At 34.4% G+C, this 15,043-nt stretch overlaps 1 protein-coding gene across 3 annotated transcripts; it reads left to right on the top strand.

Annotated features, from left to right (window-relative positions):
• Window positions 1-608: 608 nt before the first annotated feature.
• Window positions 609-3,614, top strand: LOC105048814 (F-box/FBD/LRR-repeat protein At1g13570). Of its 3 annotated transcripts, none has more exons than XR_012139088.1 (5): window positions 609-1,660; window positions 1,747-1,764; window positions 1,850-1,996; window positions 2,103-2,686; window positions 3,236-3,614. XR_012139088.1 is itself a non-coding variant. In XM_073252666.1 (5 exons), exons 1-5 carry the CDS (start codon window positions 713-715, stop codon window positions 3,258-3,260), a joined length of 1,479 nt encoding a protein of 492 aa, XP_073108767.1. In that variant the 5' UTR covers window positions 610-712; the 3' UTR covers window positions 3,261-3,614. The 3 variants fall into 3 exon arrangements, 2 of the variants coding, with proteins under 2 accessions (XP_073108767.1, XP_010926574.1); XM_073252666.1 differs by having other exon boundaries at window positions 610-1,660; window positions 2,103-2,443; XM_010928272.4 differs by lacking the exon at window positions 1,747-1,764 and having other exon boundaries at window positions 614-1,660; window positions 2,103-2,443.
• The last annotated feature ends 11,429 nt before the right edge of the window (window positions 3,615-15,043 follow it).

Here is a 15,043-nt window from a genome sequence, read left to right as displayed (position 1 = left end):
AGTTTTCAATTCAGATCGAATTTTTGATGATCTCAAATGGAGATCGATTTTATGATGAACTGAGATGGGATAACCCTTATAACAGAAGCTAATGATGAGACATTAATCTCATTATTTTTTTTTATATATTTTTTTATTATAATACTGTCTTATTATCGTTATAGCAATTGTCATTTTAATATAAAACTAAGGCATGCAACACATGTCAAAAGAAATTAAAAGGTAAAGATATTAAAATATACGAATTAGATGAGGAATATTAATATTATATTTTTATTTAATTTAAATTTTTAAAAAATTTAATAAATTGAGAGAAAATAATAAAAAATTATTTTTAAAATACAACGCGCTACTTGAACCATCCACGGGAGAAACCATAGAGGCAAGGAAATATTTTTTTTAATTATATTTTTCGTTAACATTAATAAAAAATTTAAAAGTTTATTCATAAAATTTGGCCGATATAATTTAAAGTAAAATCAAATGATGAGAAGATAAATAATTAACCAAAAACCTTCTCTCAATTTGAGGCAAGAGATAATTGTTCAACAATCCCAATATCCATAAATTCTTCCAATAATAATAATGAGATAGGTTGATTTTTATCTACAAAAATTGCCTCCCATCCGACATCGCTAGGGTTCCAACTAAATTGTGAGGAGGCGTAGTTCAGAAATTGTGAAGGTGGCTGAAAAATAACAGGCAGAGAATTATGCCGGCCAGCACGAAGAGGAAGGAGAGGGTGCCGGGATCGAAATCCGAGGCACCTTCCGGCCGACGAGGCGGCGGAGATGGTCCGGATCTAATCAGCCTCCTGCCGGACGACCTCCTCTCCTCCATCCTCTCCCTGCTCCCCATCAAAGACTCCGCTCGGACCAGCGTCCTCTCCACACGGTGGCGCCACCTCTGGACCACCGCTTCCCTCCACCTAGACAGCGACCACCTCCACCGCAACAAAAGACCCAGTGCTTCCTGGACGCCGCGCCACCAGGAGGCCTGGCGCGCCCGTGCCATCGACCAGATCCTCTCCGTCCATTGCGGACCCATCCCCACCAGCCATCTCTCCGGGTATTTCCTCGACAACCCCACCAACGTCGATACCTGGCTCGAAATCCTCACCCGAAAAGGCATCCGAGACCTCTCCTTCTTCTGCCATTACGAACGCCGCTTCGTCGAGGACGCCGAGGAGCAGCAGTGCTTCTACCGCTTGCCCTCTTCCCTTCTCACCTGCAACTCTTTGATAACCTTGAAGCTTACGAATTGCCAATTACCAGAACTTCCGCGATCCGTTCCCGCCTTCGTTAACCTCAGAAACCTATTCATGCAATTCACCGCCCTATGCGACGGCACCTTCCACGACCTGCTTTCCTACTGCCGGTCCCTCCAGCACGTAGCTTTGATCCACTGCACGGGCCTTCGCAGCCTCCATGTCCGCTCTCGGAGTCTCGACAGCTTGGTGCTGAAGTGCTCGTCTCCGGACTACACTGACTCGGTCGAGGAGCTCATCATCGAAGACGCCCCCAATTTCAGGTGCTTGATGCTCCGCGAGAACGCGTTGGAGTATTTGCAGGTGGAGATTCTCAATGCCCCAAAGATGGAGCTTTTTGGCTTCGTTTGTATGGACATCAAGAGGTTGAAGATGGGCGGAACTTGCTTTGAGGTACTCTTCTTGCCCCTTAATTATCCTGTTTCCAATGTGATGCTAATATGGTTTTTCCCGCAAATTGTTTTGTTCTGTTCATGGAGGCCACAACATTTTATGAGGTAAGTATCTTTATACCATAGAGGCGAGGTTGTTTCATTATTTCTCAGTGTAAGACTTGTCTTTCAATTTCTTTATGCTTCACAGCCGAACAGAACGGTTAGTAGCTTGAGTACTCGGATGCATAGTCTGAAAACATTGGCCATTAGTGTGATCTTCGATGATGATAGCGAGGCAGAGGTCGTATATGACTTGCTCAAATGTTTCCCTTGCTTGGAAACGTTGGATGTTCGGGTAATTTCTTGTATGCAAATTTAATGTATAGAGGATTTAAAAAAAAAAAAAAAAGAAATCAAAGTTTAGGGCTCACCTCCATTTTTTTTTTTTTTTTTTTATTCAGATTGTTTTCTTGGATGATCCACATGATGGCGATTCAGGGTATTGGGAGCGGCAGGGTTCCCTTGATTGCCTTGATTGCCATCTGGAAAGTGTCACAATGAAAGGTTTTGAAGGGCAGAGCACTGACCTAGGGTTTGCCAAGTTTATTATTGCAAAAGCACGAGTGCTTAAGGAGATGACTCTTCTTTGTGCGTCTACTAATTGGAGAAGAGAATGGGTAGAGAATATACAGCAGCAGTTGTGCCTTGAGAAGAGTGCCTCTCCGGCTGTGGAGGTGGTTTTAATGAAAGATCAATATCGAATTGATGAATTTTCAACCTGGAATTTAGTGATTAATGACTGGTAAACTATTTTTTGTACAAAGAATTCATGATCTCTTTTAGTTAATTTAGACTTTGGTTTCCTTTCTGTCTTCAATCAAACCTGCAATATTTGCTGATATGGTCTTTGTACGCTCGTTTCTTCCGACAACATATGTAATTTTTGAGATTTGGATTGACCTCACACAAGATGGTGAGGAGAGTAGTGATAGCATGGAGGGATGATGCAAGGGGAAAAAAGTTGCTTTGGCGAAGCAAACAAAAGGTGCTTTGAGGACCTAATTTGGTGCCAACAATCTCAATTATTATCTACAGTGAATTAATTACAACTTGGACTTTATGAGGTCACTTCTATGTGATTCTTATATTTTGTTTTTGTTATGGATATCATTATTTATTCATCTGCTACTCACTGCACTAAATTTTATTGGAGCACCTAGAGTTGGTGATGAACTAAACTTCCAGTTTTTCTATTTAAAATTATAAGCCATCCAAATTGGCCAGCTACTGGTGGAATTTTGTGTTTGTAAAATCCATTATTTAAGATGTTAAGTTTTTATCTACTTTGCTGGTCTTTATACATGGACATCTAGAAGTGATGTTACTATAATGATTATTCTTTTTTATTTATCATTTCTACTAAATGCAAGGGCATGCCGAACATGTGAGGATAGTTTTAGTTTTCTTTAAAAATTTATGGAATAACCCTGCTAAATCATTGTGTGATTTCTGCATTCTTTGTTTTGTTCGTGAGAAATTGCTTGTCGGGAACTTATTTAGTGGACATGACTCCTCTCTCTGTTTTCTGATTCAGGCCTCAGCCGGTAGAAGCACGTTAGCCACTTCTTTTTACCATGCTTAATGTCAGCTGCTATTTTTCAGTTTTATTCATATTATCATCAGTGCCTGGACTGTGATGAAGCATACATAAGTGCACATCTGTGACTTCTAAATATCAGAAGACTAAGAGCCATTTTTGTATTTGTGTAAAAAATAAAAAGAGAGCAGCATGGCTTTTTCTTTAAAATCGATGTCTTGATTTATCCATAACCATTTGAGTTGTTGGATGAAAAATAACTTTGTCAGTGCGCTTTATTCTCAATAGTCTTGTATTACTTGGTGACACAGAGATCATCAATAATGAATCTATGACAATGTATTCTGAGATGAAACTTTAGTCATTGTTTGGATCCTATCATACATGCATATTTTTATTATTGCTAATGCAAAAAAGAAATAAACTTATCTTGCTAAAACCTCATGAGGGGTGATAGCAATTTCTTTCTTTAACCATAAAGGTTAATAGCTCTTTTATCTCCCATTATAATGGTTATATGGCATGAATATTAGTTGCCAACGATGTCAAACATCATCAAGCCAAAATCATGGGAGCATGTTTGTTTTGTGTATATCTACTTGTTTCATTCAGGTAGTCTTAGATGATTCGCATTCTGATTTTGTTTTTTTTCCCCTCCACATTTTGTAGTTTAATTGTGAGTATAATCTGCAGTTTCAGTGGAAATATAAACATCCAAAATTAGTTAAAATTAGTGGCTAAGAAATGCAATTGCCAAGTTAAATAAAAATGAAGAGATACTGATGTTGTCACTTCAGGATTTGTGAAAGCCATATGCTTTTGGATCAGCTCTCGTTGGAAGTGATTGCCACGTGCCGATTGGTTTGCTCGCTTCTGGCCCAGAGGGGCCGTGGCATGTGGGGACTTTGATAGCTTATTGCTAGCAGCTTGCGGATGAATTTCTGTTGTTCAGGTCTTGTTTGCACCCAAGGATGCAGAATGAGCTGCTATAAAATGGGTCGGATGCGGGGGAAAATCACATATGGAGTAGAGTTGAGTATGGATCGGATTCGATCGGATTGAGAGAAAAATTTTATTCGATCGAATCTAATCAGGTTGAAAAAGATTAAATCCGCTGCTGGCCGTCTATCATTCATAAACTAGTTGTAATCGAAGTGGACAATTTGTAGCAGGTTCCGATGAATTGTGTCAGTTTGGACTTTAATGCTAACTCAATGTTGATTTTAAATTTAATATTGATTCATTTAAATTTATTTATTTTTTAAATTAATTTAATATAAAAAAGTTTAAAATTTTAAAATAAAGTCTAATTGATTTTTTATAAATTTCAATCCGATTTCATTCAATTTATATTTTTCAACCAACCGAAATCGATATTTATTGGATCGGATTATGTGGGTTTCTTCGAATTTCGATTATTTGCTCAATGGAATGAGATTTATTTGTAGGAGTTAGACAGGCTTTTGAATTTTGATACAGCTGAAATATAAACTTAGTACACTATGTAGGGGTCTAATTGACACAATTCACTGGACACGCAGAGGGAGAGAGAGAGAGAATATTTTATAAATTTTTTTTTGTAAAAATAATACTTTATATTTTTATATATTTATTTTTTATTTACTTATGTAAAGCAATCCATTTTGGATTTTCTAGAAGCATAATACACTGAACCTCATTTTTGGCATATCAACTATTTATGCAACTTGACCCAAGCATCCGCATTCATTTGTTTTTTCTTTTTGTCTTTCTTTCTTTTTTTTTTTCCCTGCAATATAACAGGGAGGTGAACCATCCTAATATATTTATAGAAAACTAATTACAGAATAGGATAAATCAGCCAAAGGAAAAGCAGAGAGAAGCCAGCCTAAAGGAACGTCTTTGCATTCTAAGACTGCTCCAGACAATCCACAAATGAGCAACAATTCTTTGCCAAACAATGCAGAAAGCTGAGGAATATCTGATTATTTCTCTCTTTTCACAAAGTCTAGCGTATTTTAGCCACTAAAATCTCCCAATGAAATCTCTAATTTCTAGGCATCCCGTGCTTTCTCATTTCTTCCCAGTAGCCATTAATGGAGAAATATTACTACTTATATTGAAAGCTTGCAAGGCTGTCATGCTCTGAAACTTGAGATCCAAATGATAAGGATCTGTTTGGATATTCTTACAGGAATTGGGCTTACTGATGCTTCCAGATTAAATCTTCTGAGAGCCCACCAAAGTTCCGGGTTAGATCGTAGCTTGTGGGTCCCATTGGGCTGCAGGAATTAAAGAAAGAGTCACAAAGATTTTTTTTTTTTTTTTTTTAATTGGATTGGGGATGAGGGGTGTTGGGTTGATATTGATTATGCTCTAAAAGATTTTCTAATCTATGAATCTAATAGAAAATTCAATCCACATCATGTTAGATTACTCAAATAGACAATTCACATGAGAGCATAATCTCCCAACAATAACATGACTTTCTGTAGCAGCTTTCGTTGTCTGTCAAGCTCATATCATGAAGCAATTGGCAATATATATATATATATATATATATATATATATATATATATATATATATATATATATATATATATATATATATATATATATATTCTTAGCAAGTATTCTAGCCTTTTATATAGCGCATGATCTTTGGTGGACAAATATCGATGGAAAGTTGGTCAATTTTTTCATTGACCAACTTATCCATATTTTCATATTTTTTTTATGAATAAATTATTTTTTCATAGATAACATTTATCTACAAAATGAGGGAAAGCCTTATCCATCTAGGTGGATAAGTCATTCTCTTATCAGTCAAAAATATAACCTTTTTATTATTTTCTATTTTCCTAATATACCTCTAACAATATAACAATATAATAATATAGTAGTATTATAATAATATAATATTATATTATATAATATAATATTATATAATATTATATTATATATAACATAATATATATTATCTTTTTATACACAACATAATACAATGCATTACTATATATTATACAATATCATATTATCAAATAATAATATTATTATAATAATGTATTATATTAAAATATAATATCTTATTTTATTATTATATTATTTTATATTATTTATATAATAAAGGGTAGTATGAAAAATATGGATAGATTTTAGCAACTTATATAAGAAATTAATAATGCAAAAGAATATATAATAGATTTTCGAGCCATTTTTCAATACATAAAATAATATGGATAAATTATTTTTCTATCTAACTATAAAATTATCTCAAAAAAAATAGATTTTATGAAAATTTTTACCCTCCAAATGATGGATCCATAATGTTTTTTGAACCCACATTTGCAATCATTTAGAAAAGAATACAAAGATTTCATAAATAATTTATTGGCCATACCCTATTACCCTTTCCACGAAATCCTATCTAGTTCATTTCGTGGTTAAGACATCTGCATTGGCTTCATTAATATATTCCATTCGCTTTATGTGTCAAAATCCAAGGTTGAACAACTTAATATCTCATTCCCTATTGGCTTCAAAATCAAAGAGTCAAATAAGGATGCAATTGAGTCGAATCGAGTTAAATAGTTGGAAGAGCTCAAGTTCTACTTGACTCAAAATACTTGAGCTTAAAAATCGGCTTGAGATCGAGTGAGCCTTAATATCCTAAATTCGAGTTTAGCTTATAAAAAATAAGCAAAACTCGAGATTGATTCGACTTGACTTGAATATCAATTGAGCCATTCTCGAATTTGAGTTTGAACTCGAAATCGATCCTTAATCCACTAATAATATATATTTATAAATAAAAATAATATTATTAAAAATCTACTCGAGCTTGATTCAAAAAATTATTCGAGTTACTCGAGCTTGGCTCAAGCTCGATAATAACCGAATCGAGTCGAGCTTGGACTTGAGTCGAACTCGAGTAGCTTGTAAGTGGCTCAACTCATTTGCACCCCTAAGGTCAAAGATCTTCAATGTTCCAACCTTGCTTATCGTATCAAATTGAGAGATATGAATGGCTTCTTTTTTAAGTGCGACATTATACAAATTTGGAAAAGGCACTTTGGTGTTAGGTATTTCTTAAAGGTTCTTTCTATAAATGAACAAATTTGCCATCTCCTAAAATAAATTTCAATATTTCAATCTTTGTTGATTTAAAGTTAAGGAACTTCAAATTATCTAAATTTTCAAATTAAGGAAATTAAAAACTCTCATTTATGATGTCATGGTTTAGTTAAGTTTTCTAATCTAAAGAGAGAACAAAAAAATATTTTCCTAAAATATAGGAATAAATTATTCACAAAAGAGAACATGTTGCTATATTTAGAAAGCAATTTAACACAGAGTACTTTTCCAGAATAATACAAAAAAAAAAAAAAATATCAAAATATATCAAAACGAAACTTATTTACCAAACTAATGCAAAAGGGAAAAACGCCATTTTGAATGGCGTTTTTTCCCCTTCCACGTCAGCCCCCATTTCCACGGTGGCGTCGTCCGAAAAAAAAAAAAAAAACATGAAGAAACGCCATTTGGAATGGCGTCTTTAAAAACGCCATTTTGAATGGCGTTTTTAAAAACGCCATTCAAAATGGCGTTTTCCAATTTTTCCACCCAAAAATAAAGAAAAAAATCGTGGGAAAATGGAAAATTTTGTTTTTTAAAATTTGAAATTAGTAAATAAATTAAAATTTTAATTTGGATTGAAATGTAAAATATAAAGATTTTAATTTGTAATTCACATATTATAAATAATTTATTTTAAAAAAAAATTAAAAATATGGTTAAAAAATTTTATAAAAATATAAAGAATTGAAAAAAATAGAAATTATAATTGTAATTGAAGAACAAAGTTTATAATTTTTAATTTTAAGAAATAAGAATTATAATTGTAAATGAAATTAAAAATTTTATTTTAAATAAGTAAATTAATTTGAATATAAATTTTTAAAAAATATTTTAAAAAAAAATTATAAATTGAAAAAAAATTATAAAAATTATAAATTAGATTAGAAAAATATATCATAAAAGAATTAAATTAAATTAAATTAATTACAATTTTTTTTAGGGTATTTTATAAATGTGACTTAAAAAAATTAAATTTGAATTAAATTTTGATAAAAAAAGAAATACATTAAAAAGTTTAAAAAAATGAGGAAAAGTTAAAAAGTTAAAAAGTGAAAATTTTTAAAAAGTCACAAAAAATAAGAATTATAAATTAAAAACTAAAAAAAATTTTTAATGTTTAATTGAAATAAAAATATATTTTAAATATATTTTATAAAAATAAAATTAAATTAATTAAAAAAATTTTCAAATAAAATTTAAAAATGACCTAAAAAAATTTCATAAAAAGATAAAGAATTGAAAAAAATAGAAATTGTAATTGTAATTGAAGAACAAAGTTTATAATTTTTAATTTTAAGAAATAGAAATTAAAATTATAATTGAAATTAAAAATAATATTTTAAATAACTAAATTAAATTAAACATTATTAATTTAAAAATATTTTAAATAAAGGAAAAAAATGGGAGGAAAATTTAATTTGAATTAAATTTTGATCAAAAAATAAATACAGTGTATAGTTAAAAAATGAGGAAAAATATGGAAAAAAAAAATGGAAGAAAAATAGAATTATAATTTCAAATGATAACTATTTTAAAATAAATAAAAAAAGTATCATAAAAAAATAAAAAAATAATAATAAAATAAGAATTATAATTATAAATTTTAAAGAAAATTAATTTTAATTTAAATTAAAAAATTATCATTTAAATTATTATTTTTATTATTTAATTTAATTTATTTTTATCTTTTTAGCATTCTATTACGTATTCTTTTTTTTACTTAAAAATAGACTTATTTTTTCTAAAATTCAATTCAAAGAGCAACATTTGATATATTATTATTTATGTTATAATTTTTATAATCCTTTCAGCATAACATTTTCTCTCCTAATATTCTGAGACACGTTCGAGTATGTGTATCCATATGCACCAATCATAATATCCAATCATTTAAAATTAAATAATATAAAATAAAATCAACATTTAATATTATTCAATAGAATAAAAATGTCAAACGTACAAAAAAAAAATTACAACAAATATGAAAAAATACTAAATACAAATACAACAAAGGCTAAGTCCCACAAGAACGTCCCGGCGCCCGTGATCGCCTGTCGGATCATCTACAGACTGAGAGACCCGTTCAACTCTCTCATCTGGATACATGGATGGACGCCTCTCAAAAAAGTATCATACTCATGTGGCCAACTGGTACCCGGTGATGGCATCTGGGGGATGTACGAAAAAGAAGACGCTGCCATCTGTAAATGAAAAGGCGGTGGCATCTGTGCAGCATCAAATGATGACATATGCGGTGATGGCATATGTGAAGCATATGGTGACGGCGTATAACTCGTATCTGACGCCCGAACTGCTCCATACCAAAGCGCACAGGTATGTGGATCAACACCAATCGCCACCAATGTTCCGGAACCTGTTCTCTCCATCTCCCGCAGTATCTGAATCCGCTCGTCTTCATCAGTCGTAGATAAAGCACGACGAGCGTCCAACACGAGATCCGACATAGAATAAGTCTATAAAATAAAAATAGAACAGTTAGTATAAAACAATCAGTATAGTGTACAATATAAAACAAAAATATAACACAAATAACATGAAGTAATTTTCATAATCTTATCAAAAGACGTACAGTAGAACTCTCGCCCTCGTATCCAGAAACTGCATATTGAGACTGTCCAATGACTCGCACCGTAATGCTAAAAAACCAGGTCATGTAGTCATCAGTATATGAAGGGCCTCTCAAAATAGGATCACCATGAACAATGTGATCTCGACGTGCATCCCAAATATCGATGTACTGTGCATGTCTGACATGCCAGTCGATACGAGCTCTCCCTCGTCGATCAATACGATGAAGTCCTTGACTGGTATCAAACTGCTCTGGGCCCACAACCAACCGAGACGAAGCCCACCGCCGGGAGAGGCGGGGGCTGAAGACCGCCATCGGGCCGCGGGGGCCCGCCGTGGCCATCGGGACGCGGGCCCACCACCAGCCGGGGTCGGACCGACCATCGGGATGCGGGGCTCGCCGCCGGGAAGCGCGGCCCGCCGGCATAACATTTTCTCTCCTAATGTTCTAAGACACATTCGAGTATGTGTATCCATATGCACAAATCATAATATCCAATCATTTAAAATTAAATAATATAAAATAAAATCAACATTTAATATTATTCAATAGAATCAAAATGTTAAATATATCAAAAAAAATAGTACAACAAAAATATAAAAATACTAAATACAACAAAGACTAAGTCCCACAAGGACGTCGCGGCGTCCGTGGTCGCTTGGACCTTCTCAGGAAGGTCCTCACCGGCTGCTCCTGCTGTGATGGCTCCTCTCTTATATCAGTGGAGGAGATCTGCTGATGATGCTGCTCAGGAATAACTGATGCTGTTGGATCATCTACGGACTGAGAGACCCGTTCAACTCTCTCATCTGGATACACGGATGGACCTGAAAAAAAAGTGTCATACTCATGTGGCCAACTGGTACCCGGTGATGGCATCTGGGGGATGTAGGATGAAGAAGACGCTGCCATCTGTGGATGAAAAGACGGTGGCATCTGTGCAGCATCGAATGATGACATATGCAGAATATGAGGTGATGGCATATGTGAAGCATATGGTGACGGCGTATAACTCATATCTGGCGCCCGAACTGCTTCATACCAAGGCGCACAGGTATGTAGATCAACACCAATCGCCCCCAATGTTGCGAAACCTGTTCTTTCTATCTCCCGCAGTATCTGAATCCGCTTGTCCTCATCAGTCGTAGATAAAGCACGACGAGCGTCCAATACGAGTTCCGACACAGAATCAGTCTATAAAATAAAAATAGAACAGTTAGTATAAAACAATCAGTATAGTGTACAATATAAAACAAAAATATAACACAAATAACATGAAGTAATTTTCATAATCTTACCAAAAGACGTACAGTAGAACTCTCGCCCTCGTATCCAGAAACTGCATACTGAGACTGTCCAATGACTCGCACCGTAATACTAAAAAATCAAGCCATGTAGTCATCAGTATATGAACGGTCTCTCAAAATAGGATCACCATGAACAATGTGATCTCGACGTGCATCCCAAATATCGATGTACTGTGCATGTCTGACACGCCAGTCAATACGAGCTCTCCCTCGTCGATCAATACGATGAAGTCCTTGGCTGGTATCAAACTGCTCTGGGATGCCCTGAATCTGACCAAACTGACGCAGGACACGATCGGAAAGATGCCACTCTACCACATCAAAACAAATAAGCGGCACCCTAGCAGTCCATATGTCGTGTCCAACTGTACACATCTGCGGCAGTATAGCCAATATCCCATCTGTATATGGCTCCCACAAAAACTGATATAATATAGTTAAAATAAAAAAAAGCTAATAAAAAATTATAATAGATTATGAATACTGTAAATTGATATTTGTAAAAAATTTAAAATTTATCCGTCTAGATGTATCAACTAATGTATCCAACTGACACCTATAAACCCGTGCCACTCTTGTCGATACGTGATGAACGTTGAATGCAACGTTCCATCTGTTTCACAATATACTAATATTAAATAAATTTAAAATAAAAAAATTTAAATAAAAAAATAATATTTTGATACCTGTATCCCAATGGTCCGTCTAGTCTGAATGAAACATCAGGATCCTGCTGCTCTGATGGCATCTCGAGCAACTGTCGTCGTAATGGACTGATAGTCGGCATACGCTCCCATACCCAAATCTGCAAATTTCAAAAATTAAATAAATAATATATTCAATATAAAATATAATTAAATATTAAAAATAAAAAATTTTAATTCACATACCTGTAATAATACAAGATAACCGCCAATCTCGCTCTGATCAGCATAGGAACCCCGACACATAGCTCAATATAGACAAGCTAGTACTGCACTGCCCCAACTGAGTCGACGAGCGAAGTCTAAATCCTCTAATAATGGCAAAAATATCAACTTCATCTTATTCGATGAAGTATCAGGTAACAGGACACCACCTAACAATCGCAGCACCTGACCCCTAACATACTGCTGCACCATCTCCTCCGGTGCATCATCCGCAATATGAAAATGACGATAACGATCATCCAAACACTCAATCCTGAGTCATGAATGATCAAAAAAATGTGCGTCGGGCTCAAACCCTAACAACCGTAAGCACAAAGCCTGCCACTCCGGAATGGTAAGTGTGGGATCAACTCCGGTAACTGGATCTCCATCAACTGGTAGTCCAGTAAGGATGCTGACATTCTGTAAACTGATGGTCGCCTCACCAAATGGAAGATGAAATGTGTGTGTCTCTGGAGCCATCTCTCAAGCATAGCAGTAATAAGACCAACGTCCATCTGTATACGACTGATCCGATATACTCCATAAAATCCCAGATATCGTAAATAATCTAACACTCTATCTGGAATGTCCTCTGTCCTCCAGAAATCTGCATCGGATCGTCGTAGACGAAGATGTCTGGACTCCTGCAAAAAAATATACTAATTAGATAACGTACATGATTTTTAAAATAAAAATTTAAAAAGTAAATAAGATTGTAATGCTTACGCCGCCATCTAAAATAGTCTGTGATCGATGGTGCTCCTGCAATGTAAGAATGCTGCTGTCTCGGAGACCGGGATATCGTGGATCGTAAGCCATAATACGCTGTCTCAAGCAATATTATCACAGATGTATTAAAAAAAAATAGACAATATATTTTAATTTTTTTTTAAATATAATATTATCACACAATACAACTTAAACACAAAATTCAGTTCATCCCAACATATTAAACACGAAAATTCAAATACAATCCCACAGTAATTCATAAAACAATGACAGCAACGCAATTGTCGAAGCTTTCAATTTCTTCCACTGCTTGAAGTTGAAGTATGTTGAAATATCCTAGGACAGCGACGACGATCATGACCCTGTTCCCTACAAATACCACAGTGGTTCTTATTTCTTATTTGCCTATCATCCATCTCATTTCGTAGTCTCGTTGACTTTGGTCTACCTTTCTTCTTCGGTCTCAAACGATGATGATCAGGCATACATTTGAACATACGTGTATGCATCCAATAATCTTCATGTGGTAGTGGATTGAAATTACCGCTCCAAGCATTCATGTATGCTGTAATTGTATATGCATCATCCACAAAAGCACTAAAATGTACAGCAATTTCTTGACACACAGCTAAAACATGCGAACATGGATATTTGTACGTGCTCCACTTTCCACAAGAACATTTTCTTTCAGCTAATGTAACAGTATGAGAATTTCCTCCACCTCGTAATCCTCCGCTTGCTCTTCTCGTAAGCACTTCATATATACCTCTTTGAAGGTTGAATGCTGTTACTCGGTGCTGGTTAGCCTTAACTTGATCTTCAGCAATTTTAATTGCAACATGAGGAGTAAAAAGATTATTTTGATTCTCCTCTACATATCTCAAGGCTTGGACATGCCTCGTATTGAAATATTTGACAAGATGATAAAATGTCAGTTGAACACAAGCTGTAATTGGCACATTTCTAGCTCCTCGTAAAACACTGTTAAAAATCTTCGATAAATTTGTAGTTAAAACACCATAGCGTAGGCCATCATCATGTGCCAATGTCCACTTCTCCTTTTCTATCTCGGACAACCAGCTCCAAGCTTCTTCATTCACTGTTCTAATTCTACCCATGATAAAATTGAATTTACAAACTTGATGAGCACTTCCTGCTTGCCATACCAATCTTTTCAACTGCATATTTTTGAAATGAGTGTTAAAATTACTGCAGATATGTCTTAAACAGTATCGATGATAAGCACGTGGTGGACTCCATCCAACAGACTCATCTGCGATGGCATTTAATATACCTGAATGCCTGTCAGAAATTAAGCATATTCCATTTCTATCTTTAACGATATATGTTCTGAGCTGGAAAAGAAACCAACTCCAACTTGCAGTCGTTTCCTCATCGACAATTGCATATGCTAATGAAAATATCCCATTCTCTGCATCAATGCCTGTTGCAATTAACATCTTATCTTTAAATTTTCCATACAAATGCGTGCCATTAATGCTAATTACAGGACGACAGTGCATAAAACCCTAAATAGATGGTTCGAAAGCCCAAAAAATATAATTTAAAACACGAACATTGGAATTCACAGCTTGAAAAAAATTCCATGAAACAACTGTACCAGGATTTGCATATTGAAGTGCAGCCATATAATAAGATAATTTAGCATAAGATGGCTCCCATTCTCCATAAATATCAACCAATGCCTTATGCTTTCCACACCATGCTTTCCTATATGATACTGTATATTGAAATTGATCATTAACGGCTGCCACTATAGCTTCAACTTTAACACCGAGATCTTTCTCAACAATATGTCGGACTAATGTGCTAATCATCTTTCCACTGACATGTTTGTGGTCTCGACTCAATCCCGTAAACAAACAAGTATGAGGACCCTCATATTTTATGATTTGAAAATATTCATATTTTTTCAACAATGCAGCACGAAGCCTCCATTTACAATGCTGAACATTATCTGATGATGCGCATCGTACGGACCATAATTTCGAATGCGACTGAACTACATTGTATGTCCGATGCTTCATAATGTGATAAAGATCAACAGCTCTCTTTAGATCATCTTTACTCTCAAACATTAAACCTTTAAAAAATTCAGTCATCGAAGAGTCCCAAAATTGATTGTCAGAAT

Source organism: Elaeis guineensis, chromosome 2, assembly GCF_000442705.2.
Source record: "Elaeis guineensis isolate ETL-2024a chromosome 2, EG11, whole genome shotgun sequence".
Taxonomy (NCBI): domain Eukaryota; kingdom Viridiplantae; phylum Streptophyta; class Magnoliopsida; order Arecales; family Arecaceae; genus Elaeis; species Elaeis guineensis.
The sequence above is the reverse complement of the archived record's forward strand: the minus strand, read 5'-3'. Positions and strand labels throughout refer to the sequence as shown.

What these genes read in the sequence shown, in the direction of transcription:
- LOC105048814 (XM_073252666.1), top strand. Translation starts at nt 713, where the DNA reads ATGCCGGCCAGCACGAAGAGGAAGGAGAGGGTGCCGGGATCGAAATCC. An exon ending in TGGAAACGTTGGATGTTCGG is followed by an intron (nt 1,997 to 2,102) that starts GTAATTTCTTGT and finishes TTTTTTATTCAG; the next exon opens with ATTGTTTTCTTGGATGATCC. An exon ending in AATTTAGTGATTAATGACTG is followed by an intron (nt 2,444 to 3,235) that starts GTAAACTATTTT and finishes TTTCTGATTCAG; the next exon opens with GCCTCAGCCGGTAGAAGCAC.